Consider the following 15,544-nt stretch of genomic DNA (forward strand, 5'->3'; position numbering starts at 1 on the left):
TTTAGCGACTGCCTCCCTCTGCCGGCGAGAAGTGGCACTACAACTAGAATACGTCGAATGCTAAGTCAAGTTAAATTGTAGTAAAAATTGCCAGAGAATCAATAGCTTCCACTACTGCATCCTCTAGTCTGAAACCAAATGTTTGTCCCCCTTTCAAGCATGGGCACAGTGACTTTCCAGTGGTAGATGGATGTATAGGCATCAGTGAGTTGGGCCAAAAACACTTCAAATGATCAAATCAGTGCAAATAGATACAAAAAAAAACCCTTGTGTTTATTACACAATTTTAAACAGTGGATAGGGTTCTATTTACAAGACAAGTTAGCTGACCCTCGTGAAATCCAAAGTTGTCGTCATTTAAATACAGATAATTAGAAATTCTTTTGCACATACCATCGGCAATGCTTATTAAAAAAAAAAAAAAAACAACCTATATTTCTTCTTTGCAAAACTATGACACAAACTGGCACAAGAGATGTGGGGAAAAAAAACGTTAGAAAGCGAGCACTCGACGAAGCATTGTAAAAATTAAATATGTACACAGGTCAATAAAAAAATTAATGACTAAACCCAAAATGCGATTTGAGACGAGGTCCAGAACAATTAAAATAGCTTTAGTGAATATTTACAAGTGAAGACAACGAGTGTTTTAAGTCAGTTGTTATGACAGCAGTAGAGAACGTTTTCCCCACACAAAGGGGCATGCAAAAAAAAAAAAAAAGTGTGGGTGGGGGTCATTTTCATGTCAGCACAAACATATTCTTGGGTTTAAAGTTTTTGGGTCTTTCCCCATTAGTTCCTCTGAGGTTTTATTTGTTTTTAGCATTGCATGGAGGGCCACTTATATGGCCCGCAGGCAGCAGGTTGGCCATTGCTCATTTAAGAGGTGGCTTGTTCTTCGGCGCCGTTCATTTGAAGTGGAACATTTTCCTCCTGGTCATTTCCATCTTGATCCTGTGGGGAAAAACATTTTCAATGCAACTCAAGGTTTGGGGGGGGGAAACAAAATTCAAATCCAGTGGTACATGTCAAGCATTTTTTTTGCACAGTGAATGAAGTGCCCCTCTCCAACAATTAATCTAAGAGTTAAATACTATTTTTCCCAAGAATTCAAACCTTTTAGTTGTGAGCTTATTAGGCAATCAATTAACGTGGTGACAAAGTTCATGTGTGCTAGTTATTGTCAATCCGAATATATAATTATAATAAACAAAAATCGAATAAAATTCCAAATACTTTGGTTCATAAATTACATGGTCAGAAAATCGTCTTTCACAAAGGTCAGCAAATGTAACATTTTTACTCAATCACTACTGTACTTCATCCAGTTTTGTTCGGAGGCAACTTGTGCTTTCAAGTACTTTATGCGGAAGTGATTACCTTTGTCATCACTGCCGTGAGCCCTTTGACCATGTCTGTCAGAGTCTTGCAGGTCTTTGTGAACTGCTGGTGGTAGACGCTCTTCTGCTCCTCAGCATCCTTCAGCGCATTTTCCGTTTGCTTCAGGGTGCTTCGAGTCTCATCCAGATCCTTTGACAAGGCCCTGTTGTCTTGTTCCAGTTGGGCTTTCACCTTAGCGTCTTCCTCTGACATAAAAACATGACATTTTTGATGGCAGCTGAAGTGGCAGCCACCCATCAAGTGTGGGGGGAGGACACAAGTAAATGTTTGGGTATCTGCCTACCTCTGAAAATGCTTTTGCTCTACTGAATTAAAAACAGCTATAAGATGTTTAAAAAATTGTAAAAAAAAAAAAAAAAAATCACCTATCACAGAAATCATTAATAGCCATTCAAACAGGTGGAGCTGAAGCTTAAATATTTACCCATCTTAGCATCCTGCACCATGAGCTTGTGCTCGATCTCCTCTCGTGCCTTTTCACTCTTCTCCAGCTTCTGCATCAAGCTGCCAACATCCACCATGGCGCCATTGTACACAATCAAATTACCAGACTCGCTGCTTTCTGATCGAGCACACTGCTTCGGAGCGGGAAGTAGATCTCTGTTGCCTGACATGAAGAAAACACAATTAACTTTTCTTTTCTTGTTTTTTATAAACTAACTTTTGTGCAGTCAGCGTCAAACGTGGCCTTACCTAAGAGATTTTCCGTTTGTGGTTCAGTGGGGGACAAATCGTGCTCATCCTTGGGCCTGTCTGTTAGTTTGCGGTAATAACACGACTCTCGTACTACCGGTTTGTTCAGCAGCTTCTTTATCTAAAATAGACAAAATGAACCATTAGGAATTGAGTGCTTGCAGTGACCCGAATGAGATGTTTTACTTTTTTGCTGACCTGAGCACGTGAAAGGTGCAACCCAAGCGTGTACAAGATTTCCTCCAAGTCTTTCTCCAGCAGGTAGCCCCAGTGACTTTGGTCAAAGTAAACAAATGCCATCAGCAGTTCCTTGTTGTGCGTGACCATCTGGTTCTTGTCCTGCTGGGAAAACAAAACACCATATTGTACTTTTATGGCAAAGGCAATGTAACTTTATGGCCATGCTTCTCAATTATATTTTGCAAAGTCACCCCTAAGAAAGAGACCCCCCCCCACACACACACACACACACACACTTGCCACACTGACTATAAAGATATACTGACTATAAAGATCCTCTACAAATTGTCTAAGTATACCTAGAACTGTAACATTTTTATCCAACCCTTAGTTTATAGCGATTACACTTCACATGGCAAAAACAAAGTCTTTTCCCTGCATCGCCCCCAGCCCTCCTATTTGACAAAGACTGCTTAAATGTGACAAACTATGTAAAATGCAGTCAAACCAAGTTTCAAATTGAGCAACTTTTACATCTGTCTCCAACAGTTCAACTGAAACAGCTTACCTTGTCTTTTAAATTCTTGTCTTTTGGAGATTTGCGATCATCTTTGCGGTCTCTTCTCTCTCTCTCATCATCATCATCCTTGTCTAAAAGCCCAAAATTTAAAGTGTCAAAGTGAACATATTTCCCATGATGTTTGAATTTAAAAGGTCAACACAAACAGCCTCAGAGAAAGTGGAACTGGATCTATCAGCGTTTCAGAGTGGTGCATGATTTCTCATCATTGGCCACCATTGTAATTAACGAGATTTCAAAATTGACAAACAAAAAGAGCATTACCATCATCGTCATCATCTTCATCTTCAGCCTCCATGGGGTCATACTCGTCTGCGTTGGCTGTGCTGCCATCATCTTCGTTGTCGTCCTCGTCACGTGACTCTTCCTTCTTCACAACCTTGTCATCACTCTATTTACGTGGGCAAATAAAAAACATGTCATGAAAACAAATAAGCCCTCATGAAAGTGGCAGGTATTGTGCTGCTCACCTTCCTCCTCTCAACCTCATCTTCCTCTCTCGATTTCTTTGCTGCTGGCTCGTCACTGTCTTCGTCTTTCTCCTTCTTTATTTCCCGCTTTTCCGGCTCCCTTTTCTCTGCCTCTTTTTTTGCCTTCTTCTCCTTTTCCTTCTTTTCTTCCTTGGCAGGGATAGCAGCAAGGGCTTTATATATGCGGTAACCGAAATCTCTCTGCAGCATCTCGTTGAACAGCTCGGCGAAGAGGGAAACCTGCAGGACAAGATGGCGGAGTGAATGAATGGACCAAAAACAGGCATTTTACTGTCTGATCAAATCGATGGACTCGAAAAACCATTACTCATAACAACAGTTCTGTGGGTGAATTATGTACTAGATAGTTCGGCCGTGTTCTCACAAACACATATTTTTGCCACTTGAACATTTTTCTCCAGTAAAACTTTGTTACTAATAATCAAACATGTTTACTTGGCCAACTTGGTGCAAATATCTCCCCCCCAACACCCGAATGAAACCATAAGTAAAAAAAAAAAAAAAAGTGATGATCTCGAATAATGCGGGCATGTATTTACTCTTGCACGGGCGTTTTGGAGGCACTACAAAGGGCCTTCCTTCTACGTGTGACGTAACAAGTAGAGGCGACAGTGGAGGTCCTTTCGTCTGATAGCGCAGAATAAGGAAGGATTTTTGGGGAAATACATCAAAGAGGGAAATATAACACTTTGGGAGTGTTTATCGTGAGAAATTAACTTTACAACATGGTTGAAGTTTCCAAATTTGTATTTCCTTGATACAGCCCTTTAGATCTAACCTTTTCTCGTCACGCTTCCTCCGTATGCCAAGAAGAAATATTTAACTTGAGAGTCTATTTAACTTAGAACATATGGTTCAATGAGTTCTGCAAGCAGTTACATGTTCAACCATAGGCAAACATGGTGTCTCGATAGTTCTCACCTCAAAAGAGGTCTCCTTATTGTCCTCCAGCCTGTAGTCCAACAGTACGCTGAGAGACATCACACTGCAGTCAAACTTGCCGTTCTTGGCTGCCCAATTAGGGTGAACGAGAATGGTGGGCTCATCAGGGAGAATGTAGCGTCTTTCCCGGCGTTGGCGCTCTAGCTCCTCTAGCTTCTTCCTTTCCTCCTCCTGGCAAAGATGAGATAGTGTCTCAATCATCTCAAACTTCATATTGTTAGCGACGAAAAGCCTCATGCACCTCTTTGTCCTCCTCGGTGCGGCACAGTTCTTCCTCCTCTGGAGGTTTGATTTCAGGCTTCTCAGGTTCCTTGGACTCTTCCAGCTGCTCCTCCACCTTCAGCTGCTTGGTGAGTCGGGCAATCAGCTGTGACTTTAAGCCCTTGGAGCTCAGAGCGCGGCAGTCGAGCTCCTTGCGCAGGTCATTCACCTACATCGCAGTTGGGAATGCGAAACCATGATTTACACAGTGCTATCAAAATTTGCACCACAAACATGCTTATGCTCATTTGTTGGCGCCATGAAGCAAGAAACCTCAGTAGAAAATATCAAGGAGGCAATGTACCAGTCCATCTGTCACAGCAGTCACAAAAACAAGAATGCTGAATGAGGTGGGCCTGGAGTTCAATGTAGCAAAGCTCAAATTGAGTTAGACCACAGTCCAGCTGGAGGTCTGACACAGAGTGTAGCTTGCAAATTAAAATTAGCCAACGATGACCTCAAATATTTTATGTACTCTGTCCACAGCTTCTGTCCACTAGTATGGCGGCGAACATAGCGGTATTTTAAAACCCGTTAAAACGGATTCTAATATCTATTACTGACATGCTAAAATTGAAAAGAAAAACACCCGTGCATTACTGCAATAGGGTTATGGACCAAAATGATTGACACCAAGTGTGCTTAAACGTTACCTTCATTGATTTCGGATCAAGTTTGGTCCAGTGAGTAGGGGTGCAGACATCCTTGGATTCATCACCATCCTTATCCTCTTCCTCCTTGAGAGAAAGTCATCGAGTCAGAAAGAGAGTATGAAAAAAAAAGAGGGGGGACAGGACAAAGTCAGCATGTTGCTTTTGATCCTCGCAATCTTTCAAGGTGATCCGTGCAAGATCACAAATGTTTCCTCAAAAAACAAACAAACAAACAAACAAAAAGAACAAAACAAATTTTTAAAAAGGTCTCATTCTAGTGAGCTCAACTGTGCTTTAATCCACTGCTACTGAGGGGTACACAGGAAAGCTCCCTAGCTCTTTAGCAACCAGCTGCCAAAACAATCAATCTGTGGAACACAAACAAGTAAAATAAATAAATAAATAAATAAATAACCAAAAAAAAATGGGTTGAGGGTGACCCTAACAACTACCAGCTTTGCCAATTGTGGGGGATTTAAGGAACTACATGTTCATTCATCTGCACTGGAAGCGTTAAAAATCTACATGTTGTCCAAATAAGAAAACGTAGAAGCCAACAAGAAGCACAGACAAGGAACACTTGACTTGGGGGAAGGCTCTCGTATCCCAATCAATTTGGTGTGAGAAATCATAAGAAAATAAGACATTGCTACAAAAAAAAACACATTGTCGACATGCAACTGACTCCACAGATTCCAGCAGCAATCCAGTTCCGCATGCCAGCATTTAACAAACAAATTACCACTGGTTGAAATCACCTCAAATTAAGAAGAGAATGTTTGGAATTATCAGGCAACTGCAGAAAGAAATTCAAAGGATTGGACCCAGATTAGCTGAAAATTAGCTGGAAGCTGTTTTACCAGTTGCAAAGGGGAGCGTACACAAACAAACACAAGCTAGTCTCACTGCTGCCACTGTGTGTGTCTGCTGGATGTGGGGGAAGGTGCTGAGTGCTGATGGTGGGATGGAGGAGAAGAGGAAGGGGATAGGTGGAGGGGTACACAGAGGACAACTAGGTGAGGTTGGCTGGAGTAGTAAACTGTGTCAGTGTTTTGGGCATGTGGCGTGAGGTGTGTGTGTCTTATTTTTTTGTAAATTCCTGTGCCTTCCTGTGAGAAGCGGAAATGAGAAGAGAGGGATTAGCGGGTTCAGTGCCTGTTCTCCATCCGCCTCCTTTCGCTCGGCCGACAGCTTCTCAGCCAGCTGCTCCCGGAGTCGCCGCGACAGCGCCTCCCACTCTGAGCGGGTAGGAAGACAATGCCAAACATCCGGAAGAAACAAAACCACTGTCTCCACATGAGCGGGGACTGTCCGCCCCTTGTGTGTCTCCTCTGGCCGGTGATAGCGAATCTCTGCAAAACGATACCTGTCGCAAAGGAAGAGGGTGCATTGGAAAGAAACATTCTGGTCAGGGAAAAGCACAACGGGCTAGCCTGGCTAGGGCTAACCTTCTTTAGCTATCCCTGCCTTCACTTCCTTCACCGAATGACCTTTTGAGTTTTTACAGTGACCCCCTCCCTCACATACAAACACAGACGGGCCCGATCTGCTGCTTTCCAACGGTTGTCAAGGTGACGGGAGCCAGTTTGAGAAGGTTGACAAACATCACATGATATCACAGCCCATGTAGCCCTCCCACCCCACATTACAGAGCTCCGCTTTTAACCTGGGATACATTTGAATGTGCAAACAAGAAAAGAATGTGAAAGCCAGTTCAATAAATATGTAATATTTAAAACAAGGAGAATAGAGGAACACAAGAATAAAACAAAAGTGGCAGCTGTGTCGTCTGGTCCGGGCTACTGCTCCCAGCTACAGTCCCGAGTGTTTGGTTTGTTATCACGCTGAAATGTGTGTGTCAATTCAGAGTGACAGAAAGAGAGCCGAGACGACAACAAACAAAATGGAAATTCTATAAATGATAGTAAATAAGTGGTAATAAATTAACAACACGAAACATATTCAGATCATACTGACGAATGAGAAGGAGAGCTCTTACCACTGAGTGCACAGACTAAGATCTATGCCTGTGAGTGCCTTGCAACAGCGTATGGCTGTCTTTATCAGGACTGAGGGATCCTTCTCTGGCTCGGCTCCGTCCAAAGATGGAGACCAGTGGCCACCGATGGCCATGGCCTCGTCTTTGCCTCTCATTCCCACTAAAAACTGAATGTGAAGAAGGTAGCGAGGGCACAGAGGAAAGCCGAAGAATAAAGGTTAGATAGAGAAGAGTGATAACAGATAGAATGGCATCAGATCAACAATCTTATCCTACCGTTCCCCTGACTGGCTGTGCTCATGCGGTACGTTAGTTCAGTTTTGCAAAAGACAGCGCAGGTTATCCTCTTTGTTCAAGTGTGAAATCATCCCAAAATTTTATTTAACCGCTTTTTCCTCCGGTCTGTTTGCCATACCATCTTATTTCTACACAGGATGGTACCCAAGTTCGCAGTACCTTCATCGTCTATTAAAAAATTATCTACGGCAAATCTTTGAGTCAGGCTTCAACTTTCGTTTTTGTAATCAACTTATTTGATGGTTGTAATTTGATTATTTTTGACAGACTAATTGTTGATAAACTTAAAAATGCCTAAATCCTCATTTAAGTGTCAAAAGAACAAGCATTTTCTGATTTAGACAGTAGACTGGTCATTGTGTTTAAACAAAATCCGTTATTTAAGAACGTTACAAATATTTGCTTTTACTTTGGAAAAGTCAATATTTTAATCTATTTCCTATGGCCCAAAACAGCAATTGGGGGAAAAAAAAAAAAAAAAAAAAAAAAAAAACAGCAGTCAATTTGTGAAAATGTGAGTGAAAATTAAATTGTTAAAAAAAAAAAAAAAAAAATCGGGTTAATTTAAAAATGTCATTAATGTATTAAAATAATTGATAGACACATCCCTGATTTGAAGTCTTGAGGTAAGATGATGTCAATCTGCAGTGAAGAGCGACAGGTACCTTGATGAGTCTGGCAGGATGCTGGAAGGAGTCTCTGACCTCCTGGGAATCTTCTGCAAGGGCACATGACTTGTGATATAACTCCTCTAAACTAGGGTTAGCGAGCAGCATCACCTACAGAAAAGATTTAAAAAAAAGTCACAATCATAATACTGTCGCCAAACAATAAATTAAAAAATATATATATATTTAAATTACAGCTAAGGAAACTCCAAAATATAACAATCTCAAGTGAAGTGATGACGAACAATCCAGATGTATTCTTTTTTGTTTAGGAATTTGGTAGTATCAGGCATCAGAAAAGTATTTTCCTTGTGATTATAATTGTCGCTTCAAATTTTTTATTTCTACCTTTGCATTGAATTAAATGAAATACTGCACAACACGGAGTGTTTTAATTATACGTGCATAATTAAAACACTCCGTATTATTTACATTTCAATTCATATTATTTCAAAATAGTCAGATAAAGGGGTTTGTGAAACAGTGACGAAGCCTACCTTGGCACTGTACGTGTGGTTGGCATCAGGTGGATCCAGCACAGCTGTATTTTTGACAAAAGGATCTACTTCCTTGTGCAAAATGTGGAAGTTACATGCATTGCTGAACTGAAAGGGCCGCGTCAGAGGGAAGCCGTCCACCCATGTGAAGGCTGCTCCAAAAAAGTCACTGGGGATATACAGATTCTGATAGCGCCGCCTCAGCTCCATCATGTCACAGCTTGAACTATTGCGGTGGGGGGGAACAAAAATATGTCACACGTTTCGCACTATTGCCCAATTCCCATCTTTGATCTGGTGCGGCAGTGTTCGACTCACGTGTCCAAACTGAACTTTGAAAACTGAACCGTGTAACGAGGGACCACCCTGCGAGGACGTCGCGGCGAGCGCTCCCGTCTTGGGGAGCGCTCTCTGGAGCGTTTGCGCACCGGCGAGCGCTCTCTCGACCGCCTGCGATCTCGCTCTCTGTCTCGGCTAAAGGTGAAAAAAAAAAAAAAAAAAAAGCATAAAAAAAAAAGTGTCCCTAGTAACTTTTTGATGGTCCTTTTGAACATGTTAGAAACAATAGGCCCCAAAGTTGGTAGAGAAATGTAAAAGCAGGCTTTACGTAATCAAAATTCTGCAGCGTGAGGGGTGATTACATATCCAATCAGAAGATGAATAAACCTGCCATGCATATAAATAACTTATAGTGCAGTTGAACCCCATGATATAGGTTGTCCCCAAAAACCTGATAAACATTCAATGTATCGTGAAAACACACATACATGCATAATATACGCATATATATATATATATATATATATATATATATATATATATATATATATATATATATATATATATATATATATATATATACGCATATATATATATGTGTGTATGTGTGTGTGTGTGTTGGGGAAATAACTGACAGCATATAATGAGAAACTGAGGATTGGATTAACGGTGGCACAGAACATCCTTGGAATAAATTACTGTGTTTGCAACTGTGACATTCCAACCAATCGCCAACGTTATATAAAATTCAAAATATCTGCCAATCTGATTAGATCTGCGCAAAGTCTAGTGAAGTGGGCAAAAATATATAGTTTTCATGTTTTCTCAAATTCTAAATTAAATGACACAAAAGGGTTTGTTTTCGGTGAGAAGCTCTGCCTTCTGTCACCAGAAAACGTGAGGCGTCATGTAAAAATGGTCAACAGTTTGATAAACCGCAATGACCTGCGATCCTCTTTACTGCGGAGGATGAGCTCAGGGGGGCGATCATTGCGAGGAGGGAAGCGCGGAGGAGGCTCGATCCGTCTCACAGGCTGAGGCTGTGGCATGAGTCTCACCGGGGGCTGAAGAAGACCCCCTGAAAACACAGCTAGAGAACAATGTCATACTGGCTTTGGCTGTTTCACACCCAAATATGAATCATTTTTATCCAGAGGTGAGCCTACACTGGTGAACTCTCTTTTACCTTTCGGAGGCGGCTGTGGCAGCAGAGGCTGAGGTGGGTTTTGGAGCAGAGGGCCTAGTGAGGCGGCAGACAGCTGGGCCTGAAGTAAAGAAGGAGGAGCAGCCGGGGGAGGGACACTGAACGTGGTCGGAGGAGGTAGCGACTGAAGGATGGGGGGAGCTTTCATCATGTTAGGAGGTGGTGGGTGACTCTAGAAAATAAAATGGGAAAAAGGGAAGATGAAAAATGTAATTAAAAATAACAAAGAATGAATGTCTGTGTCACTCTGCATCTTGAGGGGTTTGATTTCACCGTCTTAAAATGCCCCCCTTAAACTGTGATAAAATTAGAAGAATGCTTTACCAATCAATGAGGATTGTGAGTTTTCATAATCCGTCTCTTTTACAGTGTTATACTTGAAAATAATGAAATGGCATCATTTTAAAATTTTAAACATAATGGTGCTGAAATCAGAGAACCTGAAGCCAAGGAATCACATTTGCTAAAACATCACCATAAAAGTTAGGCCCTCTATTTCACACAGCACAAAGGCACTACTTGCATCTTACTGCAATCATTTCTACCATAATAACGCGAGACAGAGCTGAAAGAAAACTTAAGTTATTTAAATGCACACATATATTGTATGGTATCTAGATTAAGACAGCACCTAAGCAAAAACATGCAAAGTCAAGGTTCCATGATAAGGCGTAAGGCGCTACAAAAAAAATGGGGGGTTAAACTGCCAAAGCAAATACTGTTGAGAAGAGAGCTGTGATTATGGTTGAAGTTAAAAACGGAACCAAATAATAAAGCAAGCAGAAGGACAGAGAGTGTGTGATTGAAGGTCTATGTGGTTACATTTTGTCTGCCATCCGCTGCGGCGTGCAAGTCAGAGTAGCGCAGTTGTATCCCGGGCTCATTGTAAAGGCTGCCCAGCTGTGGGGAAGCTTGAGGTAAAGGCTGAGGCTGTTGCTGATGCTGAGGAGGGATTGAGAACACAACAGTCAATCAGTGGCAAAAACAGGACGGGGGGGAAATAGGGCATAAAAACATGTTGAAGTCTCATTCAGTGAAAATTGTTCAGACCTAAGACTGAAAGGGAGGCGCACCAAAGGATTTCACCACCTTAATGTACATGTTCACGTTCAAACTGTAAATGCGCTCACCGACTGGTTTGCGAGCTGAGGTAAGGTCTGGATGCGTTGGGCGTTCCACTTGAAGGGCAGGTTGGCGTTGTACACCGCCTCCACCAGCACCCTGTCGCCCACCTGCGGTGTTTTCCCTTTGACAGCGCTAGATGATGACAAACAAGCATGTAAATTTGGTTGAAAAAAATATTTTGCGGGTTTCTCTGTGCTTTGAATGAACATTCATGACAAACAACATAAAGAAAGACTGAAGATCCAACTTAAATCCTATTTGACAACATTTTTTGATCTTAACGTTGGCTGCTCTCAGTCTCGCTCTAACCCACTGCCATACAATGAACCACAGGGTTCAATTCAGGGGCCTGTGCTGTTTTTGTATCTACAGCTTTTGAATTTATTATTGATTGAGCAGGATCTGGTGCCCGTATCTCACTTAGGAACCCGCTCCCGTTATACTTTAGGCAAAACTCCTCTTCAAAACTTGCCTTACAACATTTTATTTTATGGCTTTTGCGTCAGCATAGGACAGTAATGTTTTAGTGTTTTGAGATGTTTACGACTGTCATGTTATTTAATATATTGTTTTTGCTGTATGACAATTTTTTGCTCCAAGTACAGCACACTGTTTGCTGCGATGGTTGTGAGTTGAGAAAGCATTTGAAGAAGTCTTAGCTACAGTATCTGCAGAACTGAGCGCTGCTTGTGCTCTCATTCACCTGAGCTGAAAGAAGACATCTTCATCCACAAAACCGAATGTGTCGTGCAGCTTGTTGACAACGCCGGTGAAGACACGCTGTTTCTGCGGCTGCTGCTGGTGGCTGGAGCGTGGCGTCGGATATGACACGGTGATCTGGGCCGTCTGCTGGGGATTGGATAGACTCAAGCTCGTGGGCAAAGCTACTGGTGGCTAAGGAATAGCAAGGAGAAGTATTAAGACATTTCTAACCAAATTACCTTTCGAGGGGATTTTCATTGCAATGCTGATTATTGCATACCTGTGATAGCAGTGCTGGTTGAGGCTGTGGAAGCTTGGGGGGGAGAAAAAAAAAAGGAGTTAACATTTAAAAGTAGGGGTCCTTGGCTGACATTCAATTAAGTACTTTGAAAAGCACTTTAATACATCTTCATACAATGAAGTGTTTTTCTAAACAAATATTTATTGTAATTGTGGCTACTGTGTTATTGTATATTACTAGTTGACTAGAGCAAAAAGTCCCTTGCCTATTGCCTGGATATAGCTGGGATAGAAACCAGCAAGCCAGCAACCCTAATGAGGACAAGTGGCTACAGAAAATAAATAAATGCGTGTGTGTGTGCGCACTCACACACACACACACACACACACACACACACACACAAAATAGAGCACTGAGAGTTGTTTGGATTTTTCAACTTAATGATGGCACGCTTCACTGATCGACACTGCCAGGCTCTGAAGCTTATAGTAAGATCCCAACGGATTCCAAATTAATAAGACCACACATGAAATTATTCTAGGCCTTTTATCAGCTCCTTCTTTGTGAAAATGAAAGAGAATGACACATACTTGGCCACTCAAAAAATGAGTTGCCAATTGTTAATTACTTTTAGAGTGTTTGGGTATACGGTCCTAGGCTTAAAGAAATAGAGCGCAGCACTTGTACTTGTTAATTAAATAATCCCTGCGATGTGATGCAAAGAGCATATATCACCTGATGAGGAACACTGTACAGTGGTTGCTGCGGCGGTTGCTGTGGGGGTGGCTGCTGCTGTTGCTGCTGATACTGCTGAAGGGCCGAATTGATCTGCGACTACAGAAACGCGCGTCCAGCTGATAAGGCTCAAGTGTGCCGTTTCTACACATCCGCTACTCACTTTTCGCGCCGTGACTGACCTGCTGCAGTGCAGCGGCAGCAGCGGCTGCGGCGGCCTGCTGCTGCAAGGCGGCCGTTTGCTGAGACAACTGATAGTTGGCGGCCGACTGGTTGCTGAGAGAGGCGGCGGCCAAGGCCGACTGCTGCTGAGAGTAAACGGCGGGAGAGGCTCCCAGGAGGGAAGGCTGCTGCACGCCTAGAGCTGCAGGAAGACAGAAACATAAGAATACTTGATGAGGGTCTTCAGATGAAACCAAAGTCGTATTTTTGGCATATATTTCAGATTGTTCAGCAGTGACTGTGGCATTTGCTTTCACCACTCAACGCCTAAAAAATCTACTGCTATGGCACTTTTGTGAATCTTATTTTACAGTATATGGTATAGATCATTGTGGTGTCTACAGTTTCTTACTAATTTGAGGATTTTTTATTGAAAGTTTGCAGTTTATTTCATGGAAGAGTGAGCAACAATACCACAAAACACGATATAGATTTTTTCTTTTTTTCAAAAAGGGATTCTAAACCTATTTAGCCATTTTCAGGTGTGGTTAAGGTTTTGTCTATACTTAATTTGATAACGAAATCACTTTTTGAGTGCGATTTCAGATGAATTTCAGAAGAAAAAAAAATGGTCCCAGCTCCATTTATAAAGAAGAAATTTTGCAACTCAATGTGAATAAGAACGCAAGTGAAAAGAAATCAATTTTACCGAAAAATTTTTTCTTGAAGCTCAATGAGGGAATGCCAAGAGTGTGCAAAGCAGTAATGAGAGCTAAGGTGGCTATTTTCAATAAACAAGAATATACAAAAGGGTTAGTTATTTCATCTTTTTATACATAGATTTTTACGTACATAACTCCACACGTTCAGTTTTAATTTTGAGGCTTCCAGTGAAACTCAACAAAGGAAATAGTGATTTCAAAAAACAAATCAATGAAAAGGTGTGTCCAAACTTTTGGCCTGTACTGTACATACCATGAATCACAGGTTTTTGCACCCTGAGCTTTAGAGAACATACTTGAGATTAAATTAAATGTATTGTTGATGTTGTACTTTCACAATGAATTCCATTTTCATCATACTTTAGCGGGTGTTATGTTATACTCACAGTGCAAGTTAATGTCAAGCGACTGGGCCGTGTGGCCCGTGTGGCCTGGCTGGGACACAGAGGGGGCGGCAAACTGAGTCGCCCAGGGCGGATTTTTTTGTCCCCCAAACTGGGCCATGACTCACTTGGATGAAAGCTCGTCTCCACTTGTGGCTTATTGCTTATCCCTAAAAAATACATTCAACAAAAAAGCAATGAATGAAAATGACGTAATCAAGGACTAGTAAAGTATAGGCAGTAAAGCACACGTTGATCGAGGTATAGTGAGCTGGGCATTTTCAAGCTGATAAAAACCAACAGTTACAACGTGAGTATACGGATATCTTTACCTTTAATTTGTCAAAATACGTAGAAAGAACTGAACGTAAATTACTTTAATCTTGCTTTGAAACGCGTTCAGACTAATAGTTTCTCCCATTTAACAACAAATAGCGGCTAATAAGCGTTACTTTTCCACGACTCGCTGGCATGTTACCATTTTGACACATTACACTTGCTATTAGCCAGACTTTTACTTAAATTGCACCTGCTGACATAGCAAATCCCGAAAGCTATCAGGCTACACTTAGCCACTATCAAATGGCAGAAGGCTAACGCTTAAAAATATCAACTAAATATCGTTAATTCTGATACGCATTTAAATCACCGCGGTTGAACGACTGGGGTATGCCTTGCTCCAACTATGTTTGGAGTTCAGAACCAATATTATTAAGATAAATACTACACGGACCACGAGGAAACAATTAGCATTAGCTTCATGGTCAGAGTAGCCTCGTGCAGGATTTGTTATGGAGGCCGAAGCGAATGTTTTGCTGACAAGAGCAGCTGACTCGTCGTCACTAACGCTAAACACAAGTAACGAACATACGGTAAAAAGCCTGGTTGCAAAACACGTCATTCTGACATCAGGCGGAAAGTAACAAGAGCAAATTGTGAGGTTAAGTTGGGCTTTTTTTTACAATGAGTACCAAAAGAGGTTGACTTACCGCTGCCCACTGCACACGGCCGTTGGAGAGCAGACCAATACGACGCATGCGCGCAACGAACAACAACAAAATAAATCGGTAAAATAACTCTATAATTTTCTGATTGTAAAAAAAGAAAACATACATTCGTAACTTAATTGAATAAAAAATATAAAATATTTCTTTTTGTTTTCTTACCTCGCATCAATGGAATATTCTGCCGCTGCCCGTTTTGGCCACTTGGGGCAGTATAGGCATGGTTTACATGGACCTCTGTACTATACTGCATAATAAACCAAGCGGTTCGGCAAGCCCAGATGCACTTATTCGTACATTTATCCAACTGTTTTTTTTTTGTTTT

At 41.6% G+C, this 15,544-nt stretch overlaps 1 protein-coding gene across 4 annotated transcripts; it reads right to left on the minus strand.

Annotated features, from left to right (window-relative positions):
* Positions 1-252: 252 nt before the first annotated feature.
* ccar1 (cell division cycle and apoptosis regulator 1) lies at positions 253-15,235 on the minus strand. 4 transcript variants are annotated; one of them, XM_088421896.1, is made up of 26 exons: positions 15,205-15,235; positions 14,219-14,385; positions 13,131-13,312; positions 12,949-13,047; positions 12,253-12,285; positions 11,974-12,164; positions 11,276-11,402; positions 10,968-11,087; positions 10,128-10,317; positions 9,887-10,019; positions 8,981-9,136; positions 8,663-8,888; positions 8,163-8,276; positions 7,201-7,367; positions 6,357-6,567; positions 5,202-5,285; positions 4,529-4,717; positions 4,267-4,458; positions 3,325-3,564; positions 3,119-3,245; positions 2,843-2,925; positions 2,293-2,433; positions 2,095-2,215; positions 1,826-2,008; positions 1,381-1,586; positions 253-954 (listed from the first exon to the last, which is right to left on the minus strand). In XM_088421896.1, exons 2-26 carry the CDS (start codon positions 14,334-14,336, stop codon positions 880-882), a joined length of 3,708 nt encoding a protein of 1,235 aa, XP_088278022.1. In that variant the 5' UTR covers positions 14,337-14,385; positions 15,205-15,235; the 3' UTR covers positions 253-879. The 4 variants fall into 4 exon arrangements, with proteins under 4 accessions (XP_088278022.1, XP_088278021.1, XP_088278020.1 ...); XM_088421895.1 differs by having other exon boundaries at positions 2,293-2,436; XM_088421894.1 differs by having other exon boundaries at positions 9,887-10,031.
* Positions 15,236-15,544: the final 309 nt, after the last annotated feature.

The sequence above is a fragment of the Hippichthys cyanospilos genome, chromosome 8 (genome assembly GCF_059441005.1).
Source record: "Hippichthys cyanospilos isolate Australia breed blue-spotted pipefish chromosome 8, RoL_Hcya_1.0, whole genome shotgun sequence".
NCBI lineage: Eukaryota > Metazoa > Chordata > Actinopteri > Syngnathiformes > Syngnathidae > Hippichthys > Hippichthys cyanospilos.

What these genes read in the sequence shown, in the direction of transcription:
- ccar1 (XM_088421893.1), bottom strand. Translation starts at nt 14,336, where the DNA reads ATGGCCCAGTTTGGGGGACAAAAAAATCCGCCCTGGGCGACTCAGTTT. An exon ending in CTTAGTCTGTGCACTCAGTG is followed by an intron (nt 6,568 to 7,200) that starts GTAAGAGCTCTC and finishes CCTTTGCGACAG; the next exon opens with GTATCGTTTTGCAGAGATTC. An exon ending in ATGAGGTTGAGAGGAGGAAG is followed by an intron (nt 3,246 to 3,324) that starts GTGAGCAGCACA and finishes CCACGTAAATAG; the next exon opens with AGTGATGACAAGGTTGTGAA.